Genomic DNA, 13,276 nt, shown 5'->3' with positions numbered 1-13,276 from the left:
TCAGCTCATTGGTCACAAAGCAGGAGAGGGGCTGGGAATTATGTTTTCAAACAAAGCGTTAATTCCATAAACATTTATAGACTACTTTTGGTTCTCACTGTATTACGGGACAAAGTGCGTCCCTTATTAGCTCAATACGGGACGTGTACTTTTGTTTCGAAATACGGGACGATTCCGTATTTTAAGGGACGGTTGGCAACCCTATAATCAGCAGATCCAGGATAGTGGAATTCATGCTGCGATCACAGACTGACTTCATAGAATTTATTCCAGTGTACCGTGACACAGGCGAGTCTTTTCTTTCCTACTCGTTCCTCAGCCTGTTTGTGATGGCCCGCGCAAGCTCGGCCTGAAGCCATCAGTTGCAACATGAGATCTGAGAGCCGGGGCTGGAGTTTTGGCTTCTCCCCAAGTCACGGAATGTACTTGAGCAAATTCCAGCAGCAAAATTAATACGGGCCAGAGTGGATTTATCTATCTGCGTCTCAGATTGCATGCATCTAGAGGAACAAGCCGTCTTCCCGCTGCTGTTTTCATTGTCTTTATCTATAAAATTCTTTTTATTCTTTTGCTGTGTGATCAAGAATAAATAAATAAATAAAAAAACAGCCCACTAAACTCCAGCAACTTGTTACAAAGCTAGAGCGTGTACTGCCTGCATGTTTAAGTTACTTTTATTTATACAGCTACAACGGCAGCCCACTGGATGGCAATGATGTTTGGTTGGTCAGTCGACCGCTTTGCGCCACACTGATTTATCTCAGCAACAGTTTGATGTACTGCCATAAAACTGCATCGTGGCATTCAGGCTCCCCACAAGTTGAAACCTGCTTACTTTTGCGATCATCCAGCAGGCTCTGTAATGCCACCATGAAAGTTTCACTTTAGTTTGTATATGAAGAACAATGACTGGATGGAAGGCCCTGCCAGAGATACTTTTAGTTTTCCTCACGCAACTCACTGTCCCCAGTCTAAAACAAAGACAAGTGTGAACTCTTGCACAGAAATTCATTGACATGAATCCTCATTTATTTTATACCAGTCAATTTGGCTCATTTGTTTACGATTAAACCCCCTGGAGGAACTTTAGTACAGCTTTGCTAGCAGTATGTAAACTAGCACTGTGAACAGGCTTTGCTAACACAAGTTAGTATTATTGGTACTAGCTATGCATGGACAATACTGGTTGTAATAATTTGACAAACTTGTTAGATGTCATATTTTGAACAATATAAATGCATAAAATTAAAAATATATTACATTAAAATAAATATGGATTGTAACATTCACAATGAAATATATAGAAGACTATAGTTGACTAAATGATGGTCATTATAGTCGCTTACTTTGATCGCTTGATCAACAACCAGCAGCCGCTCAGCTGCACAGGGAAGATTAAAAATTTGTTCAGACCATTAAAATACATAACAAACCTAAATGTCTACAATATAAACAAAAGTAAAAATGCGCACACTAAACATCAACAAACTAAACACATCGTGTCCAACTGAACTGCCACATGTGCAAATATATATACTGTTGGATTTGTATAAAATATTTGTATACACCACACAGACGCTACTGTCAGTGCCCTCAGCAGTGTTTATGCAAAGTTTTATCAAGATTCGTCCACTTGTCCCGGAGGAGAAAGGGAACATACAAACCTACATGATCATTAGCGTATGGTGAACATGCGAAAGCTTTTCGATATGATTTCAATGTCTACAATCTACATGTGCCTGTGAGCTTATGTGCCCCCTCCTTAAACTCAACACTCTGGTAATTAAAATGCACATGACTGTAAAAGCAGGGATGGTTTTGCAGGTGGTGGCCACAGACCACTGCTGTCACCTTCACTGATTTTTCTCTAGCTCAGACACGGCCTACCAGGAGGACTTGCAGCTGACTCAGGATCCGCTGGAGAGGTTTTCACTCTCGGCTGAGTTGGAAACACAGGTAAGCGCCACAAAACGGCTGGAGGTTGTTTTTTGTTTGTTTGTTTGTTTTTTAAGATTTATCCTCTGAGAAATACGACTGTCTGTAGAATACAATGTTCTGATCAATGCTGTTGATCATATCCATTTAAATGAATAGAAAGTGGAGCTTGGGGGAGGTTAAATGCATATTGTTGAGTACTCTCTACAATGTACGCATGTCTCTCAGCTCTCTCCCCCTTTAACCCCACAGCCTGCTGATAACAATGCACATGGCTGGTTACATCATCAGTATTGATAAATCTTTCCAAAATGGATTATGATCCAGCCAGCCTCCACTCTACAATCTCTCTGTTGCAGACTACAGCAATAATATATTTAGCCCTCTGATGCATGAATTATGAAAGCCTTGGTCAAGATTTTTTTCTTAAGTGCTTTTATTCTTCTCAGGACATGAAAAAAAATGTTTAACTCTTTTTTTTTCAAAAATATGTTTTTTTATAAAGTTATAAACTTGTCCACTCCAGTGGACTACATGCGCCTGAGCACTTAGCATGAAATACTGTGAATTTACTGTAAAAATTAATTACCTTGTGTTCTATTGTAAATATACAAACACTTGTTTGCTTGTATCCTTTGAAAAACATCTCAGCAATTTTTTTTGGAACTTTCAACTCATAAGGCCCCAATGTTTAGACGTAAATAACAAAACCAATCAACAGTCCTAGCTATGAATCCTACACCTGAATATGGCAAACTATCTCCAACAAGAGAAACATTTTTGAGTCTACACAGTTCTATAACGATGCAGGACAGTATTACCAAGCCCTTAGTAGCATGCTGGAAGAAAACACAAACTGACATCTTAGTCTCTGCATCTCCAAACAGTTCTATGTTCATCACACCTAGGCTGTGCGAAAGTTTGCAACGCATCCAGGGCACAATGGCACACAGCATTGCATGCAGATGTATTTGGTCTTCCGTGTGCACACAACATCATGGCACCTGTTTGCATTTTTCACCTCGGTCAGTTGGGGCCAGTGATATCCTGTGGCAAACCTGACCTCACAGGCTACTTTGGTGACTGCTCTCCACTTCACGGGTTGTGGGGTCCCACTGGGTCTTCCTCTTTTGCATTGCTGGAGGGAGAATCTCTTCTCTTGTTACTGACAGTTCTTTCCCATACAAGTTGGTGTTGTATGTTATATTATCAATTAGATCTGCTGGAAACATGTCTGAAGAAATCTATGGGATCCTTCCCCTCCACATTCAATTTCCACTCTCCTAGAAAAGGAGGCAAGTCTCCAACCAGTCTTGGACTTTCCAAATATTTTTGCGGGCTTGAGTATGGTCAGGTGCCATGTACCCATCTCCCACAGCTCCCTGATCATACTGACCTTCCTCTTCATCCTGCCCCTCATCGTTCTCACTTTCTGCATCCTGACTGTCTGTGTCTTCATCATCCGTAGTTCCTATGTCTCTGTTCTGCTCTGGCAGCCACTCTCATCATCACTGGACTTATCACTGAACTCCTCATCACTGCACTCATCAATGAAATCATCATCACTGGAGCTGGATGGAATTTCCTGGACTATTCTGTACGCTGCCTTATTCTTTGCTGCATTTGAAGTCTACAAAATATGATAAAATAATTATTATAGTAACTCAAACTACAGCTGATCTGCACAGAAATATATATTTTAAATGAGTAGCTTATAAATGTAACAATTATATGCTTAATTATAACCAAAACAGTCCCAAAAAACAGTGAGACAATTTATGACTTCTGTTAAAAAAAATATAGTGGGTAACGCATGATGTCCACTACAGTGGACACATGGTTAATTGTAGTTTTCTACATATTAGACATAACAATTTCTTATTCCAAACAGATAATATCCTTCCCTAGATGTTACTGCATATCATCATATTTTTTTTACCTGTTGGGCTCTTTTAGCATAGAAGGATTGACAGGATATGCCAGCAGTGGTCGGAAGGGGTGACAGTTTGTCTGCCATCTTTGATTCAGAGGAAATTTACTTGCAGTTGCACTAACTGAACACTGAATTGACCTCAATGGAGCATGGCAGCAGAGAGCACTCTAGAGGCTAATATGCAGTTCCACCATAGAAACCAATACATTAAAGAGATATGTACGTTTTAGTAGCTGTCCACTCCAGTGACCACTATGCATCAGAGGGTTAAATAACCTGGCAATCTATTAGATTATATTTTCAAAAGAAGCGATAGCGGATGGATGAATGCTAAAGGTGAAATCCCAATAGCCACTAGAGAAACTGATGATCTCCAATGAGAATTTGGTTTTCTCTTATATCGACTTCTTTCAGAGGCTACACAAAAACATCTGCATTTTTTCTCCTTTGTTAAACAAGCTAGTGAAAATAATTAAATGTGTCCCTGTAAAGCGGTGAGATGCTAAGAATGCTGAGGCTAAGCAGGATTTAGAGGTTCAAGGTCAACTAATTATTTCTGATACTGCAGCCATGAAGACGTTTTCAGAAATCTTTAAAGTTGAAGCATATGAAGGTTTTTGACCTGTAGCTGCACCAGCACATTTTCCCAGCACTATTCCCAAACACCATTTTTCCCACCAATTCCTTCCTCTAATTAATGTTTTTGCTTATTAATCAGGCTGTGGTTGCTGATCCATCTGCACCATTAATCATGAATGAAAAGACCAATGGGGACTTATTTCTCTGAGGCTCGCTCATCTGATTATTCCAGAAGCTCATAATATGTAAATGATAACATGCAGTTTTACTTTGAAATACACGATGAATGCAGATCAGTGTTCTTTGCATATTTATATTTGTTTAGATTTCTCAGTGCGCCACACTTCATTAATCGTCTGACTCTCTGCATGTTGCGTAACAGAGGACCTATTTGAAGAGCCCTGGCACACACACAGAAAGATGCTGCCCCCTTTTGGAATTGCATTACTTACCGTGATCAAGTGTAAACTTCCTGTATGTACATTTGATTCCAGTTAAACCAGCAAATAACCACAACTAACTGAAATGTGCACATTTCATCATTCAGAATATAAAATGGCATTCAGAAAAAAAAATATTGCTGTATTATATTTTGTCATGAATTTAGGTTGCACAACTACAAACTATTAAAGGGCTGCACATCTCATCCATAAACACAGTAACATTGTGTTGTGGCTTTAAGCATATTTATGGTAAATTCTTGTTTTTTTCTGATATATCTTTAACTACATTTTCAATTCAGGCTAACAAAAAAACAAAACTGCAAAACAGTAACTCATAATTCCATTTTATTTTCAGTATTACGCAACATTAGAAGTATAAATATCTGTTTTAATATACAACATGTATGACATCCATAGAGCTTTCCTTGGGCAAAATACAAAACTCAAAACACTTTTATTGCACATATTCTAAAAGACAAACCAACATAAGCAAGTTCATCTAATACTAGTTTTGCACAGAGGAGGAAATAAAAGGAAATCTGAAAAGACGAGAAGACAGAGTAGAACGTGACGTGAAGAGACATCGATTACTGCACAAACAAATCATGGTGGCGAGGAGGCAAACCTCGCACGACTAGAAACATTATCTGTAACACAGGACGCAGATTTGGCAAATCAACAATATACAAAATATACATCCATGACGCTTTGTAAACAAACACTGAATGTGCTTTAAAGATTTAAACGTGTGTCGTCACAGGAAAGGAAAACGTGAGTGTTGGGGGAATGAAAAAAAAAAAACCTAAAGTGAGGGATTCATAAACCGCTCTGCTGCACTCACCCTTTGAACTTAACATTGGTAAAGATTAAGGTGCATTTATTACTATCTCACGATACATTAGCAATACTTTTACAATATCCAATGCAGCTGAACATTAGATTCTTTTAACATTAAAATCTCTGCTGTCAATCTTGGTTTTCACTTTCACTCTTAGACACATACTGTGTGGAACATTTAGATTTAGACCGTGACCTCCGGACAACACGGTGGATCTGGTTTTATACAGCCAGCACAACAGAGCTAATGATGCTAATACTAGTGTCCTAGGCTACTTTGTGGTTTTCATTTAGGGTTTGCAATTTAAAGGCATCTACCATATAGAAAAGTGTGTAAATGGTAGCAAGTGTATGCGGATATACAACAGCCTATATGCGTAGTACCACGGTATTAGCACGCCAACATGAAATTCACATTCATAGCTGAAAAGTTTGTGGTCACTTAGAGTTGATGGGAGCAGTTAAACGTGACATTGTGATCAACTGAATCATCTAAGGGAATATTTGCATATGCATCCAGAAACACGTTTTAGGAAGCTATGGCACATTGTGTAATTAGAGCAGATCATTATCACTTTGAAAGAGCGACCGAATCTAAACAGCTGGTTAAAGGAGCAATACTTTTAGCGAGCTGATTGTCTGGAGCGTCGGCGTGGGGAGGTTTGACTAACGAATTTTCCTCTGAAATCGATGTTGATCCATTTCGTGAGGCAACACAAGATTTCATACAAACTGTGTGTACGACTCATCACAGAACAGCGCAAAGTGGCTCTAATGGCAATCGAAAAAGAAGAAGAAGTGCGTTTACAGCTGAATGAAAGGACTCGAGAAACAGAGTCCAGCTTCATTAAATGATACCTGTAACAGCAAACTGTGCAGCACTTTTCCCCCCCTTTCTTAGAACGACAGTAACGTGACATGTTTCACAGGAAAGTTCTTTTAATCTTTAGACTCAAATCAAACCCACAGCATTTATACTCCAAACATCATTCTAAAGTATTGCTTCTTAGATTGGTGAAACAATTTTTCAGGTTTGCCAACAGATCAGACAGTGTTTGAACAAGACAAAATTATACAAGGTCAGACAGTAATGAGCAGATATGCCATTAATGTTTGTTTAAAAAAAGAAAAGAAAAAAAAAATCCAGCTCAAAGTGACCTCAAACTTTCAAGCAGACATGAACTATGTTATGCAAAGCCATCATAAAATCTTCGCCCGGGTGGAGCTTCTTTATGAAGCATCCAAAACACCAAAACCCTGACAGCAAAGCACTTTAACATGAACCGCTTCAGATCGTGTTTTACTCGCACAAGTGACCTTAACGATAGCGTGGACGTAACCCAGAGACGAGGCCCACGGCTTCTAGAAATCTACTGCTGTGATTACTATGCAGAACTGCTGGTTCATCTTCCTCAAACACAATGTCCCGTATTTTACAATCTTCAGAGCTTAATCAGCCAGTGAACACATCATCAACAAAGACATTCTTGGAGAAACGCTGACAGCCCTCACAGTTTTGTTATATAATGCTACATTTTTTTTTCTGTTTTTAGAAATAGCCCCTCATGCCCTCTCCTCTCTTCAAGTTCATTTTGGAACATGTGAAAACATGTTGAAAGTCACACAGAAGAGGAAACGTTTGATGAGACACACTGCTGTAGCTTACTTTAGACCACACAAGCAGAACATGATACTCTTAATACTTAGCATACAAACATGACACTGCAAAATCTATACATATAATACAAACGACAATCATGTAAGCCCATGTATCCCTGTTTTACAATGGTATCTTATTTACACTATATTGCATAAAAATCAAAAATATATGTACAAGATGCCAGAGGAATGTGAATAAACACCACATCTTGCTTAAAAAAAAAAAAAAAAAAAAAAGCAAGTCTGATTTCCCATATATCTAAGGCCCCTTCACTAATTTATGATTTTTAGAATCCTATCGTGATCCTATAGTTACTTTGTTTCAGGTTTTAGGTGAAAAGCACGAGATATAGTGCGTTTCTTTTGTGTACCACTGTACGAAACCCAACATTAAAACAATCTGATCATACTGAACGTTAACAACACAACTGCTCGACAACATTGTGTGGTCTACTGCATTAAAAGACTTCAGATCCTCCGAGTCTAGAAGAAAGAGTGCAATTCAAAACTGCTTATGGCACAGACTCTCGTACATCACGGCCTTTACAGGTGTCCTCCCCGTTGCCCCTTAAACACACTGATTGCACGAAGTGTTCTGCAACGAACAGAAAGAAATCCTCCAAACATTCGATTGACATGAAAGTAAAACTTCAGAAAGGATCGGCAAATGATCGCCTACATTCAAACCTAGAAACATCAACATGTTGTTATGAATAATCTTATTAAACACACACACACATGCACACACACACACGCAGACTTTCCCTCTCTATCAGCTTGTAACAGCTTGCCTGGTCCTCAAACAAAAAAAGAAGGCATGATGATGATTGCACAAATCAATCCCAACTTTTTACTTTATCTGGATTATTTGAAGCAGTCACGTTTTTCTTTTGTTTTTTGAAATCATCACTTTCCTCTTTACTTTTTGTTACTGGAGCTACGCGGTGACTCCTTCAGCTGCTTGCACCTGCTCGTGTCTCTGTCTAAACTGTCTTTAGCTGCAGATGGAGAAGCCCTGGAAGTGTCTCTCTTAGTGTTTTTCTGTGCAGGCGTGACTTCTTGAGCGGTTTCCTTTTTCTTTCTTTCACCCTGCTCCTTCCGGAGAGATGATGCCGGTTTGTCTGGGGTGGTGGTTCTGGTGTCCGGGGGCTTGTGACTGTCCGGTTTGACCACTTCAGACTTGGGAGCATCCTTGGATATCTTGACTGCAGGCTCACAACTGAAGCCTTTGCCTGAGGTGTCTGCGCTGCTCGGTGGTTCTGTTTTCGCTGGAAGTTTAGGCAGCACAGCTGGTGGGTCGGGCTGAGAGGACACATCTGATGGCGGCAGAGGCTCCTTCCTGAGCTGCTGAGATGTAGTGAGAGGCAGGGCGCATTCTTTTGTTTTGGGGTCACGGGGGTCTTTAATAACTGTGGGGTGGTTTTTAGGTGAAGTGTCTTTAGGTTTGGAATCAAGAGTTTGTTTAATTGCTGGAGCTGCAGCAGGCTTCAGAGCTGATGATGTTTTAGGAGGGAGAGATTTCAGCTTCGAGTTCGGGACGTCTTTGACAGCAGCAGAACATTTGGGCTGTATTTCTCGCTGCCTCGTGTCAGCATGAGTGGGCAAGGGCTTCGCTTGCACAGAGTCTTCACTCTTTGCGCCATCGCCGGCGGATACCGGCGAGGCTTCTTTCCGTTTAACGTCGTGGGTTGCTTGAACGTGTGAAGTCGAGGGGGCAGACTCCTTAGGCAAATCCTTCTCTTTTGAACTTGGACTTCCTTTGACAGCTGGGACGGGAGGAGCTGCGCTCTCTTGTGTTTTTGCTTCCTTCTCTCTCTTCACAGACGTGGGCAGCGTGGGCTGTGGGTCAGGCCTCGACTTGCTTTTGGGACTCGAAACAGTTTCACTTGTAGCTGTCGAACCTGAACTTTTGAGCTTTGCTGAAGGGACCACAGTGTTTTCTTTAACACTGACAACAGACGTGCAAAGTTGTGCATCGGACGATCTGTGTTGTGCTTTTTCAGTCGGACACATCTGTGATGGCTGCTCTGAATCTTTCACAGCCGCTGTATTCTTCGTCTTTGGTGATACGTTAACGTCTTTCTTCTGCAGCGACATGCCACTGTCCTGTACTGCAGCAGCAGACACAGTGTTATGCTTTTTGTTCAGTGTGGCATCTGTAATAATATTCAGTGAAGTGGCCTTGTTTATCGTACAAACTTCTTTCTTCTGCTCCACTTTTGCAGCTGTGGAACTTGCACTGTTTTCCGTCTTGGAGCCCGAGCTGCCTGCATCTCCAACCAGCTTCACAGATGAGCTGACAGATGTTTCACTGTGCTCTGATTTACTATCAGGTAATGCTCCAAACGCTGATGCCGAGACAGAAACTCCTGGTTCTGTATTTGAGGAACAAATGTTTGGCACATTCGCTGGAACATGTACCGATGCAGAGTTGGTCTGCACATTCGCCTCAGAAGCGGGTCGTGAGGTTGTGTCTGAGCTCTGTGCTGCAGTTTTTCTCTTCTCACAGCTCTGAAGTTGACCTGTATCCAAAACTGAGTCTGCACTCTGCTTCAGTGGCCCAGTCAGAGGTTTACTAACAGCTCGAGCCTCCAGTGTTGTAAATGGAGGGGAAGTTTTTAAGTCTACCAAAGAGACTGCTGTCTTGGAGCTGTCAGTATTTTGTGATGTAGTGTCTGGTATCTCTTCCTGCTGCTCCACCTCATCCTCCTGATCTTCGTTGCTCACTTCCCGTATGGAGGGTGTTTTTCCACAGGAGGAGAAGTGGGAGCTGTGTCGAGGGCCTCTGTGCTCATGGCTGGCTTTCATACCGGTCCTTCCTTCTTGTTTAACACTAAAAGTTGAGGGATCTGCTTTGCTGTTTGAGGCCTTCAATGACTCGCCTTGTCTATCCTGTGTTTTCTCACCACTTGCATTGACTTTCATTTCTGTTGCTGAATTATTTGATTGCTCCTTGGAGACAACAATGCTGTTTACAGAAGAAACGGCTTCAGGGCTTAGAGAACAAGTTAGGGGACTCTTCATCTTGTCTGTGGTTTTTGTTTGGGGGATGGTTATTTGCCTTTCAGTAGGGCTCTGAAGTCGTATTGGTGGGTTTACAGAAACTGTGTCACTTGTGTTCTCTGCCATCTTGGACAAACAAGTTTCTGTTTTAGAAACTCTGGGTCCAGAGAGCAGACCAATGTCCAGGGTGCCCTCAAGAGGCTTTAGAGAAGAGACGTGGCGTCCTTCAAGTTTATATTCAGATGATGTTTTTCTAAGCGGAGACTCTGCAGAAGAGATAAGATGGAGTTTCTCCACAGCGCTCTCTCCTCTGCCAGAGAAAAGCTTAGGGGCCAGACCTTCAGGGCTCGAGTGGACGCTTCCCAGTCCGGCCTTCATGTGGTCGTGAGGCATGGCCGTGTCCAGCTGAAGGCTCTTCGATCTCGTAGAACCAAAGTGGAGGTTCTCATGGAGGGTCGAAGTCAACCGACACATGCAGTCTTCTCGTTCTTCGAATGACAACCTCTTCCTGGTGAACTCGATACTGGGAGCTTTGAAGTCCAGTCTGTCTGGCTTCATGCCGTCTTTACCCTGTCGAGAGTGCTGCCATTCTGGGTGACCAGAACACAGAGCCGATCGCAGCGCTCCATCACTTTCACTGCTGCCACCAGAAGGCTCAGCGATGACTTCACTGACACGTGTGCTCAGCTTTTTATACAGAACGTCTTTAAGAGTTGAACTAGCAGCTTTAGCCTCCAGCGTTCCAGACTCCGGGCTGCTCTGCACTTTGTTTTGGCTTCGGACCAGAAAGCCTTCGTCCCCATCATAAGCACACGGTGCCGATGAATCGGACTCATGCAGAGCATCTTGCTTCTGTAGAGACTCCCTCCTCTCTGACCACTCCTGTCGTTTCACAACCATCTTGGACTTCAGTTTTTCCTTGTCGAGCTCTTCTATAGACTCCTGCCGGCCCATCTTACGGCTGATTGGCCTTTTTAGGCAGCCCTGCTCGACAGGCCGTAAACGAGTGATTGTCAGTGGCTCACAGGCTGCTTCATCCACACTCTGCAGGCCGGTGAAATCGCGCTCTCCTGTCCTCACGTCCTCATCCTGCACCTCTTCTTGGGTCACTTCTAAGCTGCGTTTTCTTGGGCACAGGTGCTTCTTTTCCCCTGTGTAAGAAGGAGACAGCTTTTCTTCAGACTGAACACGCTTTAGGAGAGGTGAGCGAGGCGGTTCAGCACTCTTGGGGCGGACAATGTGTCTCACAATTGTGGGTGGGGAATGAATCTTGGCTGGAAAACCCTGGGTTGTTTTGGAAATGGCGACAGAGTGTCCACTGAGAAGGGGAGGGGGTGAGCGCTGGGGAGATGTTGGCTGGGGGGTAGGTGAAGGCGTGCGAGCCAGTGGAGAGAGGGGAATGCTACCGGCAGACTTGCGTCGACCCTGACGAAGCCTCTGACCTGGCAGTTTGGGGCCGAGGCCATGCAGGGTGCTGGGCCGAATGTGGCCTGAGCCAGCAGGGGAGTTGGGAGCACTGGAGCTGGGAGAGCTGCTCTGGGATGAGTTGCCACCTGAAATATATAAGCACAAAACACCCAAAGGATATTAGAGGATAAACATTAAGTAACATTCAAGCTGTTATCAAAAATGAGTTCAAATCTCCACCTGACTGGGTGAAATCTGGTGCAGGGCGGAAGGCGGCAGTAGGGGAACGAGGGGAGAGACTGTGGGTAGGGGAGCCGGGGAGACTCTCACCAGATGACAGCGAGTGGTTCAGGGAGGAAAAGCTGCGACTCGTATGCAGAAGAGGAGAAGGCTGCATGGCAAAGCGTCTGAAAAGGGAGCGGCGCCTGTGAAAAGAAAAGTGAGATGACGAAGTGTTAAATTCACAGTTTACAATGGACACCACAGGCTGCTGCTTTCTTACTATTTACATGTGTAACTGCTCTGCACAGTGCCAGGTACTCTTAACTGTTAAAGATGGAAAACAACCCACTGAATCTGTAGGATCGTCAGATTTTCAATGATTCCCTCAGTGCCATCTGTCTGCCCTCTAGAGGCCTACAGGAAATAGAGTAATGACTGCACACAGGAAATTGGATCACTCACCTCTTTTCTGAAGAACGATTAGGCTGCAGAAACAAAACTGCAGTTCCCACGCTTACAGAAACAAGTATCAGGGCAGGAATACGACCTTGTGGTCTTCAATAACTTATCAGGATATGCAGAACCTAGTGAAGCTGAACTATAACTGAGCTAGTGCTTGTAACTTACTTACGAAATTCCACATTGTGTGTGGATGGTTAGCTTTTTAAAAATGTACCAAATTGTCTTAGAGGAGGAAATGCAGCAGTTTAAATAAAACTCAGCAACTCAGATTTATTGAAACCTCCCTAACCAAAACAAAAAATCATTTAATAATGGGCCATAATGTTCCATCGAAGCACAGCAGCTGGTTGTCTCAGTCTCCCTTAAATAAAGGGGGTTAAGAAACAAATGATCCAAAGGTAATTTAAGGACTTATTTGTACCTTTCTGGGGTCTTCTCCTTCTTGGGCTTTTTGCCACATCGGACCATCTTGCTCCTGTAGCTGTTCCTTCTGGCAGGACCAGTTTTTATTGAAGTATTTTCAAAGGGGGTTGTAGAGATGGCCACTTTGCTGCCACTCTGAAAAAGAAAAAGAAAAACACTTGATGTTGGGAAGAGGATAGATTTTTTTTTTTTAAAAAATCAGAACAAACATTTATATCTATATTAGTGGAATTTACCTAAACCCTTTTATGATTTAAATATCTTCCAACTAAAACGACTGTAGTCGCGCTCCAGTAAATCATTAGAGCTGAATTTTCTGCACTCACTTTTAAAAAAATGGAAACAACATCAATTTCAGTAGCACTTACTCCTC

The 13,276-nt window shown here is 42.4% G+C and overlaps 1 protein-coding gene and 1 pseudogene across 3 annotated transcripts in view; both read right to left on the bottom strand.

Annotated features, from left to right (window-relative positions):
• Window positions 1-2,426: 2,426 nt before the first annotated feature.
• Window positions 2,427-3,952, bottom strand: LOC146629285 (uncharacterized; annotated as a pseudogene).
• A 3,681-nt stretch (window positions 3,953-7,633) lies between these two features.
• The window catches only part of mast4 (microtubule associated serine/threonine kinase family member 4), a 97,846-nt gene continuing 92,203 nt past the window's right edge, over window positions 7,634-13,276 (bottom strand). For all 3 annotated transcript variants that reach the window (XM_085359982.1, XM_085359983.1, XM_085359984.1), the window contains 3 exons: window positions 12,902-13,038; window positions 12,037-12,221; window positions 7,634-11,942 (listed from right to left, as the gene is read on the bottom strand). In XM_085359982.1, the coding sequence (XP_085216108.1) occupies window positions 8,305-11,942; window positions 12,037-12,221; window positions 12,902-13,038 (3,960 nt within the window). In that variant the 3' untranslated portion in view covers window positions 7,634-8,304. The remainder of the gene's footprint in view (window positions 11,943-12,036; window positions 12,222-12,901; window positions 13,039-13,276) is intronic.

Source organism: Diplotaxodon limnothrissa, linkage group LG7 (genome assembly GCF_057381915.1).
Source record: "Diplotaxodon limnothrissa isolate DT_005_m linkage group LG7, D_limnothrissa_male_GT1.1, whole genome shotgun sequence".
Taxonomy (NCBI): domain Eukaryota; kingdom Metazoa; phylum Chordata; class Actinopteri; order Cichliformes; family Cichlidae; genus Diplotaxodon; species Diplotaxodon limnothrissa.
Note: the sequence above shows the minus strand (reverse complement) of the source record. Positions and strands in the feature narration are given on the sequence as shown.